This window comes from Scyliorhinus torazame, chromosome 7 (assembly GCF_047496885.1).
Source record: "Scyliorhinus torazame isolate Kashiwa2021f chromosome 7, sScyTor2.1, whole genome shotgun sequence".
NCBI classification, from domain to species: Eukaryota; Metazoa; Chordata; class Chondrichthyes; order Carcharhiniformes; family Scyliorhinidae; genus Scyliorhinus; species Scyliorhinus torazame.
Window position 1 is genome coordinate 197,050,048 of NC_092713.1, and position 22,456 is coordinate 197,072,503.

General features: G+C 48.0%; 1 protein-coding gene across 1 annotated transcript in view; it reads left to right on the forward strand.

The window, feature by feature from the left end:
- Positions 1-22,456, forward strand: part of LOC140427380 (uncharacterized) — a 188,581-nt gene that overhangs the window by 126,440 nt on the left and 39,685 nt on the right. Inside the window, exons 14-17 of the mRNA XM_072512926.1 lie at positions 8,605-8,886; positions 11,667-11,948; positions 14,729-15,010; positions 20,300-20,539. Coding sequence (XP_072369027.1) covers positions 8,605-8,886; positions 11,667-11,948; positions 14,729-15,010; positions 20,300-20,539 — 1,086 coding nt within the window. The remainder of the gene's footprint in view (positions 1-8,604; positions 8,887-11,666; positions 11,949-14,728; positions 15,011-20,299; positions 20,540-22,456) is intronic.

Genomic DNA, 22,456 nt, shown 5'->3' on the forward strand with positions numbered 1-22,456 from the left:
AAGACCATAGACATAGGAGCAGAAGTAGGCCACTCGGCCCATCAAGTCTGCTCCGCCATTCAATCATGGCTGATAGTTTTCTCATCCCCATTCTCCTGCTTTCTCCCCATAACCCCTGATCCCCTTATTAATCAGGAACCCATCTATCTCTCTGTCTTAAAGACACTCAGTGATTTGGGCCTCCACAGCCTTCTGCGGCAAAGAGTTCAACAGATTCAGCACCCTCTGGCTGAAGAAATTCCTCCTCGTCTCTGTTTTAAAGGATCGTCTCTTTAGTCTGAGATTGTGTCCTCTGCTTCTAGTTTTTCCTACAAGTGGAAACATCCTCTCCACTTCCACTCTTTCCAGGCCTCGCAGTATCCTGTAAGTTTCAATAAGATCCCCCCTCAACCTTCTAAACTCCAACGAGTACAGATCCAGAGTCCTCAAACTTTCCTCATACGACAAGCTCTTCATTCCAGGGATCATTCTTGTGAACCTCCTCTGGACCCTTTCCAGGGCCACCATATCCTTTCTTAGATGCGGGGCCCAAAACTGCTCACAATACACCAAATGGCGTCTGACCAGAGCCTTATAAAGCCTCAGAAGCACTTCCCTGGACTTGTATTCTAGCCCTCTCAACATGAATACAAACATAGCATTTGCCCTCCTAACTTCCGACTGAACCCACACGTTAACCTCAAGAGAATCTTGAACAAGGACTCCCAAGTCCCTTTGTGCTTCTGATTTCTGAAGCATTTCCCCATTTAGAAAATAGTCTATGCCTCCATTCCTCCTTCCAAAGTGCATTACTGCTCACTTTTCCACATTGTATTTCATCTGCCACTTCTTTGCCCACTCTCCTAGCTTGTCCAAGTCCTTCTGCAGCCCCCTTGCTTCCTCAATACTACCTGTCCCTCTACAGATCTTTGTATCATCTGCAAACTTAGCAACAGTGCCTTCAGTTCCTTCTTCCAGATCATTAATGTATATTGTGAAAAGTTGTGGTCCCACCACAGACCCCTGAGGCACACCACAAGTCATCGGCTGCCATCCTGAAAAAGACCGCTTTATCTCCACTCATTGTCTTCTGCCAGTCAGCCAATCCTCTATCCGTGCCAGGATCTTACTTTTAACACCATGGGCTCTTAGCTTATTTAACAGTCTCCTATGCAGCACCTTGTCAAAGGCCTTCTGGAACTTGCGGGGGCTGGGGACATTCACACCACCACCACGTTTCTGTACTGGCGGGAATCACAAGTTGGATATCTCGCAAGATTTTACGCTCCTGTCCTCGAACATGCCTGACGAAAACAGGAGAAGAAAATCCCAGCCATTTCTCTCATATACACATGCTCTCTCTTTTTCTCTCACACAAACACACTCTCTCACACATATACTCCTCTCTTTCTCCCCGGCATGCACACACACGCACTCTCTCACACAAACTCACATATACACTCTCTAACAGACACACACACACACTCTCTCTTTCATGCACACTCTCAAGCACACTTTCTCACGTACTCTTGCATGCACACTCTTTCTCTTGCGTACAATCCGTGACACAAACTTTCATACACATAAACGCACGCACACATTCAGTCTCTTTTTCTCAAACATATGGGGTTAGATTCTCCGTAGCCCGACACCAAAATCGTGATCGGCAATCAGGCGGAGAATGGATTCCGACGCCGGAATCGGGGCCGGCGCCGTTTCTACGCCGTTGGCCCGCGATGCTCCGCCCCCAATGCGCTGAGATCCCGATGGCGTGAGCCACGTGTGGTCCCGAGCGTGCGGGGACCCGGCATGCCGGCTGCAGACAGTGTCCAGTGCCAACACACTCGGCCGGGTTCCGTGCTGCTGGCCAGGGGGGATTGTGATTGGGCTGGAGTACTGGTATGGGGTGGCCAGGGGGTGGGTTGTGAGGTCACGGTTGGCACCTTCTGACCTCTTCTCCCCCCACCCACGTGCTTCTCCCTGCAGTTCCCCTGAGTTCCCTCCTCTCATCCTCCCCCCCCACCCTCCCAGAATTTTGTGTCCCTGTCTGTCTTCTCCCATCTCTCACTTTTTCCCGACTCGCTGTTCGCTTTGAACAGGTCTTGGAAGAGGCCAAAAAACTGCCCCCATGCTTTGAGGAAGCCTTGTTCCGATTCTCGGATGGTGTATTTGATCTTCTTCAAATGGAGAAATTCTACCAGATCTGCCAGCCAGTCTGCAGCTGTGGGTAGTGCTGCTGTCAAGCTTCCTTCTGAAGGCTCTGAATAGTTTCTTCAGATTTCTTGTTGAGACTTGAAAGTTCTAAATTCAATAGCTCTATTTCAGATTTCTAAGCACATTTCCGTTTTCTGAGCACTACACCCCTTATTTTCTTTAGTAAACTTATTCTTCAAGCTTTGATTCTCCTCATTCAATTCTTCACTGGACATGTTATTTTCCAGTTGCTTCTTCATGAAGTTTGGCTAACTTGCCACAGTCTTTGTTAATTCCCCTTTCTTCTTAACTGCATTTTGTAACTTTTTGGAACGTTCCTGCCTTTGGAACTTTCCTGTCTCCCAAGTTTGCCATCAGCCATTTTCTCTTGTTGGTTTAATTTTTTCTCTGAAGATTTAACTCTTTTTGCAGATTTATTTTAAGTACTTCTATTACTTCCATGCTGAATCCTCTTTATGTTCAATAACTTCTAGCTTCTTTTTGGAGGATTTTAATTTCTGCGTTTCTTCTGAAGGAAATGTCCATCATGTTTATACCGGAAAATTGCACTTTCATTTCCACCTGGCTTAACTGCATTCAAACACTAGTTTGCATTTTGACTTTCAAGTCTTTTTGCAAGCATTTGAATCTTTTCATTCAGCTCAATGGTTTTCCCTACGTGTGAGGCATCCAGTTGTCTTCATGGTCTTTGCACTTCTGCCAGTCTGTCACTGGCAGAGTGCTGACTTGTTTCATTCTGCAATTCTCTCAATGCCCTCCTTCTGGGGCAATTTGGTACCCTCCTTCTGGGGTATCTTATTGCCCGTCATTCCATGCATTCTGTTGCCTCCTTTCTGGGGGTTTTCATGGCTTTTCTTCTGGGGTCTTTGTTGCATCTTCTTTGAGGTATTTGTTGGATCTATTTTGGTCCTCTGCATGAGGTCTTTCTCTAATTTTTCTGTCCATATGCATTTGTTTGTTCTTGTGGTTGCCGCGTACAATGTGTTGCCCCTACAGTCCCAAGCATGGTCATGCATGGTGTGCTCCACTAGGCAGGCTAGCTGCTTCCAGAGAGTTGCTTATAAACTTTCTCTGAGAGTCTGCTACCATGTAACTGCATACTTCAATCAGTGGGCGGTGCCGCTCTCCAGACTCACTTTAATCCTGGGTTAGCTGGGCACCTTTACATTATAACACATGCAGGCACACATAATCACAGGTCCTGCAGCAGCTCTCTCCCATCTTGGCCTCGGAGGGTCTTTCCTTGTCTCTCTCCTGGGCCCTGTTGTGTCTCTCTTTCCACTAGGACCTGATGCTTCTCTCACACTTTCTCTCCCCTGCACCCCACTGCCTCTTCCCTAAGCCCCACTGTCTCTCTCTCTCTCTCCCCAAGCCTGCAGTCTCTCTCTCTCCCCTGAGCTCCGCAGTCTCTCTCTCTCCCCTGAGCCCCACAGTCCATCTCTCTCTCTCTCTCTCTCTCCCCAGAGTCCCGCAGTCTCTCTCTCTCTCTTCCCTGGATCCCACAACATCTCTCTTCTCCCCCTGAGCCCCACAGTCCCTCTCTCTCCTCTGAGCTCCAGAATCTCTCTCTTTCTCTCCCGCCTGAGCCTCGCAGTGTCTCTCTCTCTCTCCCCCCTCCCATTCTTTCTCCCCCCAGGGCCCCGCCGCAACTCTCTCTCTCTCATTTGCTCTGTCTCTCTCCGCATCTCTCTCCACTGAGCCCCGCAACACCTCTCCCTCTATCTCTCACCTGAGCCCCACAGCATCTTCCTTCTCTCCCCTGATTCTGCAGTTTCTCTCTCTCTCTCTCTCTCCCACTGACTACATGGGAAGTTTGGATTTTTGATGGGCAATTCCCCTGTGTCTGTAGACAATCAAAAGTTGTCAGACTTTGATTCTAATAATCTTTTTAAAAAATAATCTTTATTGTCACAAGTAGGCTTACATTCACACTGCAGTGAAGTTACTGTGAAAAAACCCCAGTCGTCACATTCTGGCGCCTGTTCGGGTACATTGAGGGAGAATTCAGAATGTCCAAATTACCTAACAGCACGTCTTTCGGGACTTATAGAATTTACAGTGCAGAAGGAGGCCATTCGGCCCATCGAGTCTGCACCGGCTCTTGGAAAGAGCACTTGTGGGAGAAAACCACGCAGACATGTGCGGACTCCGCACGGCCAGTGACCCATCCAAGCCGGAATCGAACCTGGGACCCTGGCTCTGTGAAGCAACAGTGCTAACCGCTGTGCTACCGTGCCACCAAGCAACTTACTTACTAGAATAGTCAGGATTATCCAGGAAAAGTTAGGATATAAACCAGTTCTAATTCTTGGGAACACCAAACTACTGACCTTTCGACTCCCCACTGCACCCCACAACCACTCGACTACACTCCTGACACCTCAACCACTCCTTCAACCCCCCCCCCAACTATATTAGCGTCTTTCAGCATGAAGATTGACATAAAATATTTATTTATTTAACTCCCCTGCCATTTTCTGCTTCCCGATTATTATTTCCCCTGCCCCATTTTCTGAGGGGCCAATGTTCACTTTGGTCTCTCTTTTCCTTTTTATATATTTAAAGAAGCTCTTACTTTCCATTGATATAGACCTTGCCAGTTCACCCTCATAGTTTATCTTCTCCCTCTTTCTTTATTGTCATCACCATTTGTTGGTTTTTAAAACTTTCCTAATTCTCTGGCTTATCACTAATCTTTTCCACATTGTATGTTTTTTCTTTCCTTTTAATAGTACTTTTAATTCCTTGGTTAACTACGGTTAATTTATCGTTAATTCCTCAGCGCTGGGATATATCTTTGTTGTGAGTCATGAACCACTTTCATAAACATCTGCTATTGCTGATCAACTATCTTTCCGTTTCCAATCCACACCAGCCAACTCTGCCTTCATTCTTTTCTAATGACCCTTATTTAAGTTTGGCGCAGTTGTTTCTGACCCAAGTTCAAACTGAATGCTAAATTCTACCATATTATGGCCACTTTTTCCGAGGGTATCTTTTACTCTGAGATTGTTTATTAAACCTACCTCATTTCACAATACCAGATCCAAAATGGCTTGATCCCCGATTGGATCCACAACATATTGTTCTGAAAAGTGTCCCAAATCCACTTTATGAATTCTTCCCAATGGCTACCTCTGCCAATGTGATTTTCCCAATCCACATGAAGATTAAAATCACCCATGATAAATGTACTGTCTTTTTTTACATGCGCTCATTATATCCTGATTTATTCTCCATCTTACAGTATATCTACTGTTAGGAGGCCTATAAACTACTCTCACCAGTACCTTCTTTCCCTTGTTATTTGTACCTCCACCCATATGGACTCTACATCCTCCGATCCAAGATTATTTCTTGCTGTCGATATAATTCCATGGCATGGAACGCAGTTACCCACTTTTAACAAAGTGATGGCAAATACAACCTGGTCAGTTTGTGGGAACGTTTCAGAGATTATGGGGGGTTATTTTCCACATGCTCCTGCTGACATGTTTCCGGGCGGCAGGAGGTGGCCCGCCATTGGCTAGTGATGGGATCTTCTGGTCCCACTGCTGTCAATGGGATTTCCCATTGACTCCACTCCCCTGCTGCAGGTTTCCCAGTGGCCTGGGTTCACCTTTGGCGAGACCGGAAGATCCCTCTGGTAAGAATGGATGGAAAATCCTTCCCAAGAACCAGGAACAAAATTGATCAGAATTTGGAAGAGCGTAGACCAATGAATTAAAAAATTAAAATCAAGATGGATTTATTCAAGGCAAATCAATGTTTGATGGGTTGACAGTTCTTTGAAATAGTGACGATCTTAGTTGAGAAAAGTTCTGTGTTGATGCTGTTTGTTGGGCATTTGGCAAAGCACCTTCCAAACCAGTGACCTCCACCAAATAGAGAACGGGGGCAGCAGTCATTTGGCAACACTAGCATCTCCAAGTCCCCCTCCAATTCACACACCACCCTGACTTGAAAATATATCACATTCCTTTCACTGACACTGGGTCATAATCCTGGAACCCCTCTCCAAGAGCACTGCGGGTTTACCTATGCCAGATGAATGCAATAGTTCAAGAAGGGGTCTCAATTAGAGAAATTAGGGATGGACAATCAATTCTGCCTTTAATTGCCACTGATACTCATTTCCCACCAACACAAGACAAACAGTTGTTTCTCAGACAGGAGAGGAGCCTTTATTTTGATATTCTTTCATGGGATATCAGGATACCTGCTCTTGATGTATTTTAATGACCTGGACTACTGTGCACAAGGGATCATTTCTAAGCTTGGAAATGATTCAAACATATAAATGTAGTAAATAATGAGGAGGATAATAGAAAATTTCAGGAGGACATGGGTAGACTGGTAAATGGGCAGACACATGGTAGGTGCAATTTATCACAGGGATGTTTGAAGGTTTGAGGTGGTATACTTATATAATATAAACTAAAAGGTACAATTTTGGAGATTTGGTGATTCAAGAACACAGAGACCGAGAGGTAGGTATACACATGTCAGTGTATATGTTAAGTAAGATGGAGAATGTATAACATATCAGTGTATATGTTAAGTAAGTTGGTTCAACGTCGACTGCAACTGGATGCAGTGAAACTAGAAACAGGCTTCTGACACAGGAGATGGTCCAACACTGTTTTATTGAACTTCCTGATTGCTGCACATAGTCTGCTGTGAGTTGACATTCTATCAATCTAACTGATAACCTCCTACTGGCTTGACCAGACTAACTCTTTACCTCATGGTGATAGTGCTCACTGGCTTGTGCACTCTTACTATCTCAGTAGCTGTGTCCTGTAGAGAGAGGGAGAGTCTTAATATCCTGTGTGCTTCATAGTGGTAGTGTCTTGTCTGGTGATTGGTCGTTATATGTTGTGTGTGTTCATTGGTTACCCTGTGTGTCAATCACTGCCTATCTGCATCTCATTATATACGAGTGGATATTACGACAGACACCACTTTTGGACATGATGGGACAAGATCAGAAAAGCAGGTGAGATCCTTGATTTTGGGCTGGATTCTCCGATCTGGAAACTAAGTCCCCTTACCAGCGTGAAAACGGTGGTGTTTTACGCAAGGAAAACTGGCGCAAAACAGCCACTGATTTCCTGTTCCGGGGGGAGGGGGGCCAGCAGCCAGGCAGTGTCGAGCTCCCAGCTCTAGTTGCCGATACGGCCTGGAGAATTGCTGGGTCCGTGGCCGCTGATGCGCATGGCGGCGGCCTGCAGCAGCCACGCATTCTTCATGGCGGATGCCCCTCGCGGTCCCGCACCATGAAATAGTCCCCCTTTTCAGCTGGCTCGAGCGCCGCAGACCACACCACCACAGTGCCCCCAGCCCCGAATATGTCCACCCCTGCCCGTGATCAGCACCCTCCTGACTGTGGTGGCGCTGGACTGAGTCCACAGCCGCAACGCTGAGCTCCCGACGGGTGAGACCACACATGTCCCATGCTGTCAGGAACTCGGCCGGTCAGGAACCGAGCATCGTGGGGCTGGCCTCAGCCAACGTACGGAGGCTATGGATACGGCCCACGGTGTACTCACCGAGTATGCCATTTTTCAGGGGGCGGAGCATCGCAAAAGCGGCGCCACCCCCGATTTTGCTGTCATTGGGGATTCTCCACCCTGTCGCCGTTCGCAATTTTGGCGTTGGGATTGGAGAATCCAGCCCCTGAATAATAGTGGAACATAGCGCACAAACGCTTGGAAGATTGCTAAAAACTTGTGTCGGCATCAAATGGTTGATTGTCACATTGTAGGAAGCATGTCAAGGTATCAGAGAAGGTGCAGAAGATCATTACTAGATTACAGAGATGAGGGACTTCATTTATGGGAAAAGGCAAGAGATTCTGGGATTGTTCTCCTTAGAGCAGAAAAGGTTCAGAAGAGCTTTGATAGAAATGTCCAAAATCCTGAAGGGTTTTGACAGAGTAAATAAGAAGCAAGTGTTCCCAATGGCATGAGGTTGGGAACCAGAGAATACAGACTGAAGAAGAACAAGTGGTGACATGAAGAAACATTTATTTATTGGGGGATTATTGTGATCTGGAGCGCACTGTCTCAAATGGTGGCAAAAGCAGGTTTTCAAAAAATTGATGAAATATTTGAGGAGAAACTATTACCAGGGCTATGAGGAACAAGTGGGATTAATTGTGAAGGTCAACAAAGAAAATCTGAACAAGCTTGATGGGCCAAATTACCTCCTTTTTCTATGAATCTATGAATCGATGTACAAGATTTCATAATTTCCCTTCATAACAAGGTGAGAAAGTATATCTTAACCTATTGCTTTGGGGACGGTGAAATATGGAGGAAGACCAATTAACTTAATATCCCCCAGTGTTACAGGACTAATTGTGCTGTTCTCCACATTATTATCCCACTAACTACCTGTTACTTTCAGATGCACCCAAAAACATAACTATTCAAGTCGTTAATGGATCACTTTTGGACATAAGAGAGGGTGATAAGTTCTCTTTGACGTGCGCCAGTAACAGCAATCCTGAAGCTACATATACCTGGTATAAGAGGGATGTTGACAAAGGTCACAAAGAATTTCTGAATGCCATGAGTGAAAATCTGTCCTTCCACAGTATTTCAAGAAGTGATTCTGGGTTCTACATCTGTGGAGCAAGAAATTACCTTGCAAATGGGACCTCGGAAGATTTGGAAATCAGTGTCCAATGTAAGCAATAATCCATTTTTGGTGTTTGTAGGATTGAATTCATTCTGTGGCAAGTGCAATGCTGCTGACTCTCAATCATATTAACCCTTCCCTTCCTCAAATTAGATCCATCCACCCTGCCCTAAATCCCACACAATCTGATTGTTTTGGTCATTACTGAAGCAGCAAATGAGAGAGAGAAAGAGAGAGCGAATGAGAGAGAGAGAGCAATTGGAATGAAAAGACTTGATAAAACATTAATACTTTGGTATTCCACTTCATGTAGTGAAAATTAATTTCAAATCTTCCAAGGATCCTTAAAAGATAAGCATTAATGTCAATGAAGAATTAGAGGAGTAAGGTATTATTACTAATTTGATCAATAACACTTGTACCGAAGCTATTTAAATTTGGGACACGATAGAGGAACACAATTGCTAAACAAAGGGCAGACTCCTACCAGAGTTTGGTGAAGTGTGAGGCTCAGACTGAAAACTGGTGTGTAACTCTCCAGTTTGCACAGACCAGTTTCTCTCCAGATCTTGAGCATCTTTAAAGAAACAAAATGAGTGGGTGTGGTTCATGCCATCTCTCTGGCAGGACGAGGCCTGATAGAGCCACCGTCCGGCGCCACAGAGAGCGGGGCACCACCTTTAAAGAGCGCAATGATCAGCCCTGAGCCATAATTGCCCCCAGCCCCAACCACAGAGGCATCGGGCTCTCTCCCCAACCGCCCTGGCAATCATTGCCGGCATTGCCACCTCCCCCACCTGCACCATCACCACAGCGTAATATCGCCGGAACTCCCCCCCCCCCACATGCGTCTCAGGGTCTTTGGCCTCATCGTCCACCTAGTTGTGGCGCGCATGTGTGGGGACCCGAGAAAAGCGCGCGAAACTGCCACTCTCCTCATTCGTTAGGATTAATAGCACTCTGGTACCATGATGTGTTAAATAAGTTGGTTCAACGTTGACTGCAACTGGATGCAGTGAAACTAGAAACAGGCTTCTGACACAGGAGATGGTCCAACACTGTTTTATTGAACTTCCTGATTGCTGCACATAGTCTGCTGTGGGTTGACACTCTATCAATCTAACTGATAACCTCCTACTGGCTTGATCAGACTAGCTCTCTACCTCATGGTGATAGTGCTCACTGGCTTGTGCACTCTAACTATCTCAGTAGCTGTGTCCTGTAGAGAGAGGGAGAGTCTTAATATCCTGTGTGCTTCATAGTGGTAGTGTCTTGTCTGGTGATTGGTCGTTCTATGTTGTGTGTGTTCATTGGTTATCCTGTGTGTCAATCACTGCCTATCTGCATCTCATTATATACGAGTGGATATTACGACAGACACCACTTTTGGACATGATGGGACAAGATCAGAAAAGCAGGTGAGATCCTTGATTTTGGGCTGGATTCTCCGATCTGGAAACTAAGTCCCCTTACCAGCGTGAAAACGGTGGTGTTTTACGCAAGGAAAACTGGAGCAAAACGGCCACTGATTTCCTGTTCCGGGGAGGGGGGCCAGCAGCCAGGCAGTGTTGAGCTCCCAGCTCTAGTTGCCGATACGGCCTGGAGAATTGCTGGGTCCGTGGCCGCTGATGCGCATGGCGGCGGCCTGCAGCAGCCACGCATCCTTCATGGCGGATGCCCCTCGCGGTCCCGCACCATGAAATAGTCCCCCTTTTCAGCCGGCTCGAGCGCCGCAGACCACACCACCACAGTGCCCCCAGCCCCGAATATGTCCACCCCTGCCCGTGATCAGCCCCCTCCTGAATGTGGTGGCGCTGGACTGAGTCCACAGCCGCAACGCTGAGCTCCCGACGGGTGAGGCCACACATGTCCCATGCCGTCAGGAACTCGGCCGGTCAGGAACGGAGCATCGTGGGGCTGGCCTCAGCCAACGTACGGAGGCTATGGATACGGCCCACGGTGTACTCACCGAATATGCCATTTTTCAGGGGGCGGAGCATCGCAAAAGCGGCGCCACCCCCGATTTTGCTGTCATTGGGGATTCTCCACCCTGTCGCCGTTCGCAATTTTGGCGTTGGGATTGGAGAATCCAGCCCCTGAATAATAGTGGAACATAGCGCACAAACGCTTGGAAGATTGCTAAAAACTTGTGTCGGCATCAAATGGTTGATTGTCACATTGTAGGAAGCATGTCAAGGTATCAGAGAAGGTGCAGAAGATCATTACTAGATTACAGAGATGAGGGACTTCATTTATGGGAAAAGGCAAGAGATTCTGGGATTGTTCTCCTTAGAGCAGAAAAGGTTCAGAAGAGCTTTGATAGAAATGTCCAATCTCCTGAAGGGTTTTGACAGAGTAAATAAGAAGCAAGTGTTCCCAATGGCATGAGGTTGGGAACCAGAGAATACAGACTGAAGAAGAACAAGTGGTGACATGAAGAAACATTTATTTATTGGGGGATTATTGTGATCTGGAGCGCACTGTCTCAAATGGTGGCAAAAGCAGGTTTTCAAAAAATTGATGAAATATTTGAGGAGAAACTATTACCAGGGCTATGAGGAACAAGTGGGATTAATTGTGAAGGTCAACAAAGAAAATCTGAACAAGCTTGATGGGCCAAATTACCTCCTTTTTCTATGAATCTATGAATCGATGTACAAGATTTCATAATTTCCCTTCATAACAAGGTGAGAAAGTATATCTTAACCTATTCCTTTGGGGACGGTGAAATATGGAGGAAGACCAATTAACTTAATATCCCCCAGTGTTACAGGACTAATTGTGCTGTTCTCCACATTATTATCCCACTAACTACCTGTTACTTTCAGATGCACCCAAAAACATAACTATTCAAGTCGTTAATGGATCACTTTTGGACATAAGAGAGGGTGATAAGTTCTCTTTGACGTGCGCCAGTAACAGCAATCCTGAAGCTACATATACCTGGTATAAGAGGGATGTTGACAAAGGTCACACAGAATTTCTGAATGCCATGAGTGAAAATCTGTCCTTCCACAGTATTTCAAGAAGTGATTCTGGGTTCTACATCTGTGGAGCAAGAAATTACCTTGCAAATGGGACCTCGGAAGATTTGGAAATCAGTGTCCAATGTAAGCAATAATCCATTTTTGGTGTTTGTAGGATTGAATTCATTCTGTGGCAAGTGCAATGCTGCTGACTCTCAATCATATTAACCCTTCCCTTCCTCAAATTAGATCCAGCCACCCTGCCCTAAATCCCACACAATCTGATTGTTTTGGTCATTACTGAAGCAGCAAATGAGAGAGAGAAAGAGAGAGAGAATGAGAGAGAGAGAGCAATTGGAATGAAAAGACTTGATAAAACATTAATACTTTGGTATTCCACTTCATGTAGTGAAAATTAATTTCAAATCTTCCAAGGATCCTTAAAAGATAAGCATTAATGTCAATGAAGAATTAGAGGAGTAAGGTATTATTACTAATTTGATCAATAACACTTGTACCGAAGCTATTTAAATTTGGGACACGATAGAGGAACACAATTGCTAAACAAAGGGCAGACTCCTACCAGAGTTTGGTGAAGTGTGAGGCTCAGACTGAAAACTGGTGTGTAACTCTCCAGTTTGCACAGACCAGTTTCTCTCCAGATCTTGAGCATCTTTAAAGAAACAAAATGAGTGGGTGTGGTTCATGCCATCTCTCTGGCAGGACGAGGCCTGATAGAGCCACCGTCCGGCGCCACAGAGAGCGGGGCACCACCTTTAAAGAGCGCAAAGATCAGCCCTGAGCCATAATTGCCCCCAGCCCCAACCACAGAGGCATCGGGCTCTCTCCCCAACCGCCCTGGCAATCATTGCCGGCATTGCCACCTCCCCCACCTGCACCATCACCACAGCGTAATATCGCCGGAACTCCCCCCCTCCCACATGCGTCTCAGGGTCTTTGGCCTCATCGTCCACCTAGTTGTGGCGCGCATGTGTGGGGACCCGAGAAAAGCGCGCGAAACTGCCACTCTCCTCATTCGTTAGGATTAATAGCACTCTGGTACCATGATGTGTTAAATAAGTTGGTTCAACGTTGACTGCAACTGGATGCAGTGAAACTAGAAACAGGCTTCTGACACAGGAGATGGTCCAACACTGTTTTATTGAACTTCCTGATTGCTGCACATAGTCTGCTGTGAGTTGACACTCTATCAATCTAACTGATAACCTCCTACTGGCTTGATCAGACTAACTCTCTACCTCATGGTGATAGTGCTCACTGGCTTGTGCACTCTTACTATCTCAGTAGCTGTGTCCTGTAGAGAGAGGGAGAGTCTTAATATCCTGTGTGCTTCATAGTGGTAGTGTCTTGTCTGGTGATTGGTCGTTCTATGTTGTGTGTGTTCATTGGTTATCCTGTGTGTCAATCACTGCCTATCTGCATCTCATTATATACGAGTGGATATTACGACAGACACCACTTTTGGACATGATGGGACAAGATCAGAAAAGCAGGTGAGATCCTTGATTTTGGGCTGGATTCTCCGATCTGGAAACTAAGTCCCCTTACCAGCGTGAAAACGGTGGTGTTTTACGCAAGGAAAACTGGAGCAAAACGGCCACTGATTTCCTGTTCCGGGGAGGGGGGCCAGCAGCCAGGCAGTGTTGAGCTCCCAGCTCTAGTTGCCGATACGGCCTGGAGAATTGCTGGGTCCGTGGCCGCTGATGCGCATGGCGGCGGCCTGCAGCAGCCACGCATCCTTCATGGCGGATGCCCCTCGCGGTCCCGCACCATGAAATAGTCCCCCTTTTCAGCCGGCTCGAGCGCCGCAGACCACACCACCACAGTGCCCCCAGCCCCGAATATGTCCACCCCTGCCCGTGATCAGCACCCTCCTGACTGTGGTGGCGCTGGACTGAGTCCACAGCCGCAACGCTGAGCTCCCGACGGGTGAGACCACACATGTCCCATGCTGTCAGGAACTCGGCCGGTCAGGAACGGAGCATCCTGGGGCTGGCCTCAGCCAACGTACGGAGGCTATGGATACGGCCCACGGTGTACTCACCGAGTATGCCATTTTTCAGGGGGCGGAGCATCGCAAAAGCGGCGCCACCCCCGATTTTGCTGTCATTGGGGATTCTCCACCCTGTCGCCGTTCGCAATTTTGGCGTTGGGATTGGAGAATCCAGCCCCTGAATAATAGTGGAACATAGCGCACAAACGCTTGGAAGATTGCTAAAAACTTGTGTCGGCATCAAATGGTTGATTGTCACATTGTAGGAAGCATGTCAAGGTATCAGAGAAGGTGTAGAAGATCATTACTAGATTACAGAGATGAGGGACTTCATTTATGGGAAAAGGCAAGAGATTCTGGGATTGTTCTCCTTAGAGCAGAAAAGGTTCAGAAGAGCTTTGATAGAAATGTCCAAAATCCTGAAGGGTTTTGACAGAGTAAATAAGAAGCAAGTGTTCCCAATGGCATGAGGTTGGGAACCAGAGAATACAGACTGAAGAAGAACAAGTGGTGACATGAAGAAACATTTATTTATTGGGGGATTATTGTGATCTGGAGCGCACTGTCTCAAATGGTGGCAAAAGCAGGTTTTCAAAAAATTGATGAAATATTTGAGGAGAAACTATTACCAGGGCTATGAGGAACAAGTGGGATTAATTGTGAAGGTCAACAAAGAAAATCTGAACAAGCTTGATGGGCCAAATTACTTCCTTTTTCTATGAATCTATGAATCGATGTACAAGATTTCATAATTTCCCTTCATAACAAGATGAGAAAGTATATCTTAACCTATTCCTTTGGGGACGGTGAAATATGGAGGAAGACCAATTAACTTAATATCCCCCAGTGTTACAGGACTAATTGTGCTGTTCTCCACATTATTATCCCACTAACTACCTGTTACTTTCAGATGCACCCAAAAACATAACTATTCAAGTCGTTAATGGATCACTTTTGGACATAAGAGAGGGTGATAAGTTCTCTTTGAAGTGCACCAGTAACAGCAATCCTGAAGCTACATACACCTGGTATAAGAGGGATGTTGACAAAGGTCACACAGAATTTCTGAATGCCATGAGTGAAAATCTGTCCTTCCACAGTATTTCAAGAAGTGATTCTGGGTTCTACATCTGTGGAGCAAGAAATTTCCTTGCAAATGGGACCTCGGAAGATTTGGAAATCAGTGTCCAATGTAAGCAATAATCCATTTTTGGTGTTTGTAGGATTGAATTCATTCTGTGGCAAGTGCAATGCTGCTGACTCTCAATCATATTAACCCTTCCCTTCCTCAAATTTGATCCATCCACCCTGCCCTAAATCCCACACAATCTGATTGTTTTGATCATTACTGAAGCAGCAAATGAGAGAGAGAATGAGAGAGAGAGAGCAATTGGTATGAAAAGACTTGATAAAACATTAATACTTTGGTATTCCAGTTCATGTAGTGAAAAGTAATTTCAAATCTTCCAAGGATCCTAAAAAGATAAGCATTAATGTCAATGAAGAATTAGAGGAGTAAGGTATTATTACTAATTTGATCAATAACACTTGTACCGAAGCTATTTAAATTTGGGACACGATAGAGGAAAACAATTGCTAAACAAAGGGCAGACTCCTACCAGAGTTTGGTGAAGTGTGAGGCTCAGACTGAAAACTGGTGTGTAACTCTCCATTTTGCACAGACCAGTTTCTCTCCAGATCTTGAGCATCTTTAAAGAAACAAAATGAGTGGGTGTGGTTCATGCCATCTCTCTGGCAGGACGGGGCCTGATAGAGCCAGCATCCGGCGCCACAGAGAGCGGGGCACCACCTTTAAAGAGCGCAATGATCAGCCCTGAGACATAATGGCCCCCTGCCCCAACCACAGAGGTATCGGGCTCTCTCCCCAACCGCCCTGGCAATCATTGCCGGCATTGCCACCTCCCCCACCACCACCATCACCACAGCGTAATATCGCCGGAGCTCCCCCCCCCCCCCCCCACTCCCCAAAATCAGTATCCGCTCTCCCCCTTCCACCACATATCAATGAACTTCCCCCAGTGGGGCTCACACTATGATCCTTCCCTGGAACCACCCCTGACACACATTGGCACAGCAACATTGGTGCTGCCAGGCTGGCATGGTGCCAACTTGCCAGTTCCAGCCTGGCAGAGCCAACCTATCAGTGCTAATCTGCACCAGGGAGCAGTGACAGGGCACTGCGCAGGCATGTCCCTCTCTCCTCCCCTCTCACCAGGGGCTATACTTAACCCTGCCCCCTCAGAATACCGGCCTCTTTCACCTCCTGCACTCCCGGCTCCTCTGCCACCCCAAATATTGCGAGCCCCCAGCCCGGTCTGACCCTGGATCCTACCACCCTCGACACCATCCTCGCTACGCCCTTCCAAAATTCCTCCAGCGCTGGGCATGCCCAGAACATGTGGGTGCGATTTGCTGGGCTCCCTGAGCACCTAACACACCTGTCCTCACCCCCCAAAAAACGGCTTATCCTTGTCCCAGTCATGTGTGCCCTGTGCAGCACCTTAAACTGTATGAGGCTGAGCCTCGTGCACGAAGAGGAAGAATTCACCCTCCTAGGGCATCTGCCCACGTCCCTTCCTCGATCTCCTCTCCCAACTCCTCCTCCCACTTACCTTTCACCTCCACCACCGAGGCCGCCTCCTCCTCCTGCATCACCTGGTAAGTTTCCGAGATCTTCCCCACTCCCACCCACCCCCCCGAGAGCACCCTGTCCTGTACTGTGTGTGGCCGTAGCCGCGGGAATTCCACCACCTGCCGCCTGGCAAACGCCCTTACCTGTAAGTACCTGAAGGTGTTCCCCGGAGGGACCCCGTACTTCTCCTCCAGCTCACCCAAGCTCGCGAACTTCCCGTCCACAAACAGGTCTCCCGACCTTCGTATCCCTGCCCTGTGCCACCCTGAAAACCCTCCATCTGTCCTCCCTGGGATGAACCGGTGGTTCCCCCGTATTGGGGTCCATACCGAGGCCCCAACTTCCCCCCTGTGCCGCCTCCACTGCCACCAGATTTTGAGGGCAGCCGCCACTACCGAGCTCGTGGTGTACCTCCTTGGAGGGAGCGGCAGCGGCGCCGTTGCTAGAGCCCCCAGACTCGTACCCACACAGGACGCCGTCTCCAGCCTCTTCCATGCAGCTCCCTCCCCCTCCATCACCCACTTGCGCACCATTGTCGCATTGGCGGCCCAGTAGTACCCACAGAGGTTGGGCAGCGCCAGCCCCCCCCTATCTCTACTCCACTCCAGGAACACCCTTCTCACCCTCGGAGTCCCTCGCGCCCACACAAACCCCATTATGCTGCTGTTGACCCGCCTAAAAAAGGCCTTCGGGATAAACACGGGGAGGCACTGGAACAGGAACAAAAACCTTGGGAGCACCGTCATTTTGACTGACTGCACCCTACCCGCCAAGGACAGCAGCAACGCGTCCCACCTCTTGAACTCCTCCTCCATTTGCTCCACCAGCCTTGTGAAATTGAGCCTATGCAGGGCCCCCCAGCTCCTCGCCACCTGGATCCCCAAATACCTGAAGCTCCTCTTCGCCCTTTTTAGTGGGAACTCGCCAATCTCCCTCTCCTGGTCCCCTGGGTGAACCACAAACAGCTCGCTCTTCCCCATATTGAGCTTGTACCCTGAGAAATCCCCGAATTCCCTGAGGATCCTCATTACTTCCGGCATTCCCTCACCGGATCCGCCATATATAACAGCAAGTCGTCCGCATAGAGCGACACCCTATGCTACTCCCCACCCCGCACCAACCCCCTCCAATTCCTCGACTCCCTCAGTGCCATAGCCAGGGGTTCAATCGCCAGTGTGATGAGCAGGAGGGACAGGGGACACCCCTGCCTCGTCCCTCGGTGCAACCGAAAGTACTCAGACCTCCTCCTGTTTGTGGCCACACTCGCCATCGGGACCCCATACAACAGCCTGACCCACCTGACAAACCCCTCCCCAAACCCAAACCTCTTCAGCACCTCCCACAGGTACCCCATCTCTCCCCTATCGAAGGCTTTCTCAGCGTCCATCGCCACCACTATCTCCACCACCCCCTCCCTCGCCGGTATCATGATAACGTTCAGAAGCCTCCGCACATTCGTGTTCAACTGCCTCCCCTTCACGAACCCCGTCTGGTCTTCATGGATGACCTGCGGCACACAATCCTCAATCCTCATGGCTAAGACCTTCGCCAGCGCCTTGGCATCTACATTTAGCAGCGAAATCGGCCTGAAAGACCCACACTGCAGGGGACCCTTGTCCTGCTTCAGGATCAAGGAGATCAGTGCCCAGGACATCCCCCCTCCCTTGCCTCATTAAAGGTCCTAACTAGCAACGGGCCCAACAGGTCCATATATTTTTTCTAAAATTCGACCGGGAAACCGTCCGGCCCCGGTGCCTTCCCCGCCTGCATGCTCCATATCCCTTTGGTCCGCTCCTCCAGCCCAATTGGGGCCCCCAATCCCGCCACCACCTTCGGAAACCTCAATTGGTCCAGAAAGCGGCCCGTCCCTCCCTCCTCCATTGGGGGCTCAGACCGATACAATTCCTCATAAAAGTCCCTGAAGATCCCATTGATGCCAACCCCACTCCGCACCACACTCCCTCCCCTGTCCTTAACTCCCCTGATCTCCCTAGTTGCGTCCCGCTTCCGGAGCTGATGCGCCAGCATCCGGCTAGCCTTTTCCCCATACTCATAAATCGCCCCTGGGCCTTCCTCCACTGCACCTCCGCCTTCCTGGTGGTCACCAGGTCGAATTCGGCCTAGAGGCTGCACCTCTTCCTCAACAGTCCTTCCTCAGGCACTTCCGCATACTTCCTGTCTACCCTCACCATCTCCCCCACCAGCCTCTCCCTCTCCCTCTGCTCTCTCCTCTCCTTGTGGGCCCTAATGGAGATCAGCTATCCCCTAACCACCGCCTTCAGAGCTCTGGATTCCTAACATACAGTAGTAGGTTGTCAGTGTATAAAGAACCCTTTGCTCTACTCCAACCCCCGCAATTTCTTTCTATTTCTCCAAGTCCCTCAAAACTTCGCTAATGGTTCGAATCGCCTGTGCGAACAACAGCGGGGACTTAGGGCATCCCTGTCTCATCCCTCTCTGCGGCCTAAATGACCCCAAATTCATGTTGTTCATTCAAACACAAGCAGTCAGCACTTCATATAATAGCCAGATCCACAACGCAAACCCAGGGCCAAACCAAGCTTTTCCAGAACAGCAAACAATTAGCTCCATTCGACTCTATTGGATGCCTTTTCAGGGTCTAGAGACAACAATCTCCGGTTCAGATCTTTCTGCCGGTGTAAGAATTACATTAAGTAATCATCTTACTTAGAGGACAGTTTTTTGTCCCTTACAAATCCCGTCTGATCTTTCCTCACTACCTCCAGATTGTTTAAGAAGAGAATTTCACCATTCTGTGACTGGTGGAAGAATAGGTTTTAAAAATCTGGATGCTGAGGAACAAAGAGCTCATGGAGGCTATGGTGCAAGGAGTGAGGTGGTTTCAACCCAGTGGGACTGGAGGAGGTACCGCAATAGGGAAAGGCAGTGGCCACATTAACAGTGATAATAAAGTGAATATAATGAACACAGTTTAAAGTGAGATGGGCTTGTTGTGCCCCGACCAATTTTCAAAACATTTACAATCCTAAAATCACACAAGTGTTCGGAGCAAAATAAGTGTTGGGTTCATCAGATTTCCTCTGTCCAAATAACCCTCCCCCTCTCAATCCCTCCACTATCCCTGCCCGCAACCCCCCCATGCCCCCCCCCCCCACCCGCCCCACTCCCACCCCCACCCCCACACTTTTATCCTGCATATCCAAACCAAAAAATGATGTTTAATAGTAAATAGCACTGAACAATAGTGTGGAGTCTCTAATTTCTGTGTCTGCATGGGTTTCCTCCGAGTGCTCCGGTTCCCTCCCACAGTCCGAAGATGTGCAGGTTAAGTGGATTTGCCATGCTAAGTGGATTGGCCCCTTAGTGTCCAAAAGGTTAGGTGGGGTTACGAGGTTAGGGGAGAGGGTGGAGGTGTGGGCTTAAGTAGGGTGCTCTTTCCAAGGGCCGGTGCAGACTTGATGGGCCGAATGGCATTCTTCTGCACTGCAACGATTCTATGATTCTAATAACCCTTTGGAGGCATGGTACCAACTCCAGCCAATAGACAGGCATGGATAGCAACAGACAATAATTAGGCCTGGAGAGCAACTGCCAATAGACAGACACGGAGAGGAATTCCAACCAATAGGCAGGCACAGATAGCAACCCCAGCCAATAGATAGTCGCAATCACATAATCCTCTGACACTCATTCTGGACTCAAGGATGAAAATTGGATAAAGTATTGGAAGGGCTGTCAATTCCCACGGAAGAGGGGTTCAATGAACCGTCTTCCAATTAAATAGAAGGCAGTAAGGAGAGAAAACCAATAACCTGTGAATGACTGAGGTTCAACTTCTTCCCACAGACAAACCTTATGATGTCAACATCAGCCAAGCTGGGATGAGCTTTATCTGTATGGCCAAAGCCAATCCTCAGGCACAGATTATATGGAACTACACAGGCAATGTCAAACCAGTGATCAGTGACAGCTTTAACAACAGCACACTGACTCTGCAAACAACATCAGACATTTGTATTTCATGTCAAGCTCAGAATAAATATGGCCTTATACGTTCCGAGCAATACTGTTTCAAGTCAACACAGCGTAAGTATACATTCTTAGAATGATTTTCAGCATGTAAGATGAAAGGAAAGAGAAACCTTATAAACAAACCCTAAATTGCAACAAAAGATCGAGAATAAATTTTTGTCACAATATATCGCTAACGAATTGACTGTGGTGGTTCCCAGTCAGTTGCTGAAAGTGTTTGTTTATTTTAATAAACTAGGGAGTGACAGAGTTAGAAGAGAACATATTCTACATCACTCCTGTCTTGATGTTCCAGTGGTCAGTGGTCTGCAATTATATTGTGAAAGTTGAGATCATCAAAATGAATATGAGATACTAACTTGTCAGTTTATAACGGTGAATGTCAACACAAACATATGACCAAAAATTATGAAGAGTTAAACTATGGAGGTGTGGAACAGGAGTGGTAGAAACAGATGATTTCCAGTGGCTGAGGAGGTGTGGGCCAATGGAATACTGGAGCATATGGACAGGAGTTTGTCATTCAGTCGCTCAATCGTGTTCTTTGTGAGTCGATTTCGGCGTGAGAACAGCTGGTGAGTCAGTTTCAGCGGGAGCATTGCGGAAGGAGGTTGCTGGGAGGTAAGTCAACCTTTAAAAGCACTTGTCTTGGCAGGGGCAGGCCAGTCGATTTCGGCGTGAGAACAGCTGGTGAGTCAGTTTCAGCGGGAGCATTGCGGAAGGAGGTTGCTGGGAGGTAAGTCAACCTTTAAAAGCACTTGTCTTTGCAGGGGCAGGCCAGTCGATTTCGGCGTGAGAACAGCTGGTGAGTCAGTTTCAGCGGGAGCATTGCGGAAGGAGGTTGCTGGGAGGTAGGTCAACCTTTAAAAGCACTTGTCTTTGCAGGGGCAGGCCAGTCGATTTCGGCGTGAGAACAGCTGGTGAGTCAGTTTCAGCGGGAGCATTGCGGAAGGAGGTTGCTGGGAGGTAAGTCAACCTTTAAAAGCACTTGTCTTTGCAGGGGCAGGCCAGTCGATTTCGGCGTGAGAACAGCTGGTGAGTCAGTTTCAGCGGGAGCATTGCGGAAGGAGGTTGCTGGGAGGTAAGTCAACCTTTAAAAGCACTTGTCTTTGCAGGGGCAGGCCAGTCGATTTCGGCGTGAGAACAGCTGGTGAGTCAGTTTCAGCGGGAGCATTGCGGAAGGAGGTTGCTGGGAGGTAAGTCAACCTTTAAAAGCACTTGTCTTTGCAGGGGCAGGCCAGTCGATTTCGGCGTGAGAACAGCTGGTGAGTCAGTTTCAGCGGGAGCATTGCGGAAGGAGGTTGCTGGGAGGTAAGTCAACCTTTAAAAGCACTTGTCTTTGCAGGGGCAGGCCAGTCGATTTCGGCGTGAGAACAGCTGGTGAGTCAGTTTCAGCGGGAGCATTGCGGAAGGAGGTTGCTGGGAGGTAAGTCAACCTTTAAAAGCACTTGTCTTTGCAGGGGCAGGCCAGTCGATTTCGGCGTGAGAACAGCTGCTGAGTCAGTTTCAGCGGGAGCATTGCGGAAGGAGGTTGCTGGGAGGTAAGTCAATCTTTCAAAGTACTTGTCTTTGCAGGGGCAGGCCAGTCGATTTCGGCGGGAGTGGAGCTGGCTGGTTAGTCAATTTCAGCAGGAGCTGAGAATTTTTCTTTTTTTAAAAATTAGTTTTTTAGGCGGGAACAGGAAGTCGATCCGCGGACGTCTGGGAAGACCCTCACCAATAAATTCTGGTGGAGAGGAAACCCGAGGCACTACACGTGTAGTGTCTCCCACCCACCCTCCTCCTCTAACCTAATAATAAAACCCATTGGTCTGAGGTAAGTACCATATTTTATTATATTATTATTTTTTATAAAAATTTAATTTAGTTGTTAGCCAGATCTTGGTAGAAAGTTAGAGGAATGGCAGGGAAGGGAGTGCAATGTTCCTCCTGCAGGATGTTTGAGGTGAGGGATGCAGTTAGTGTCCCTGT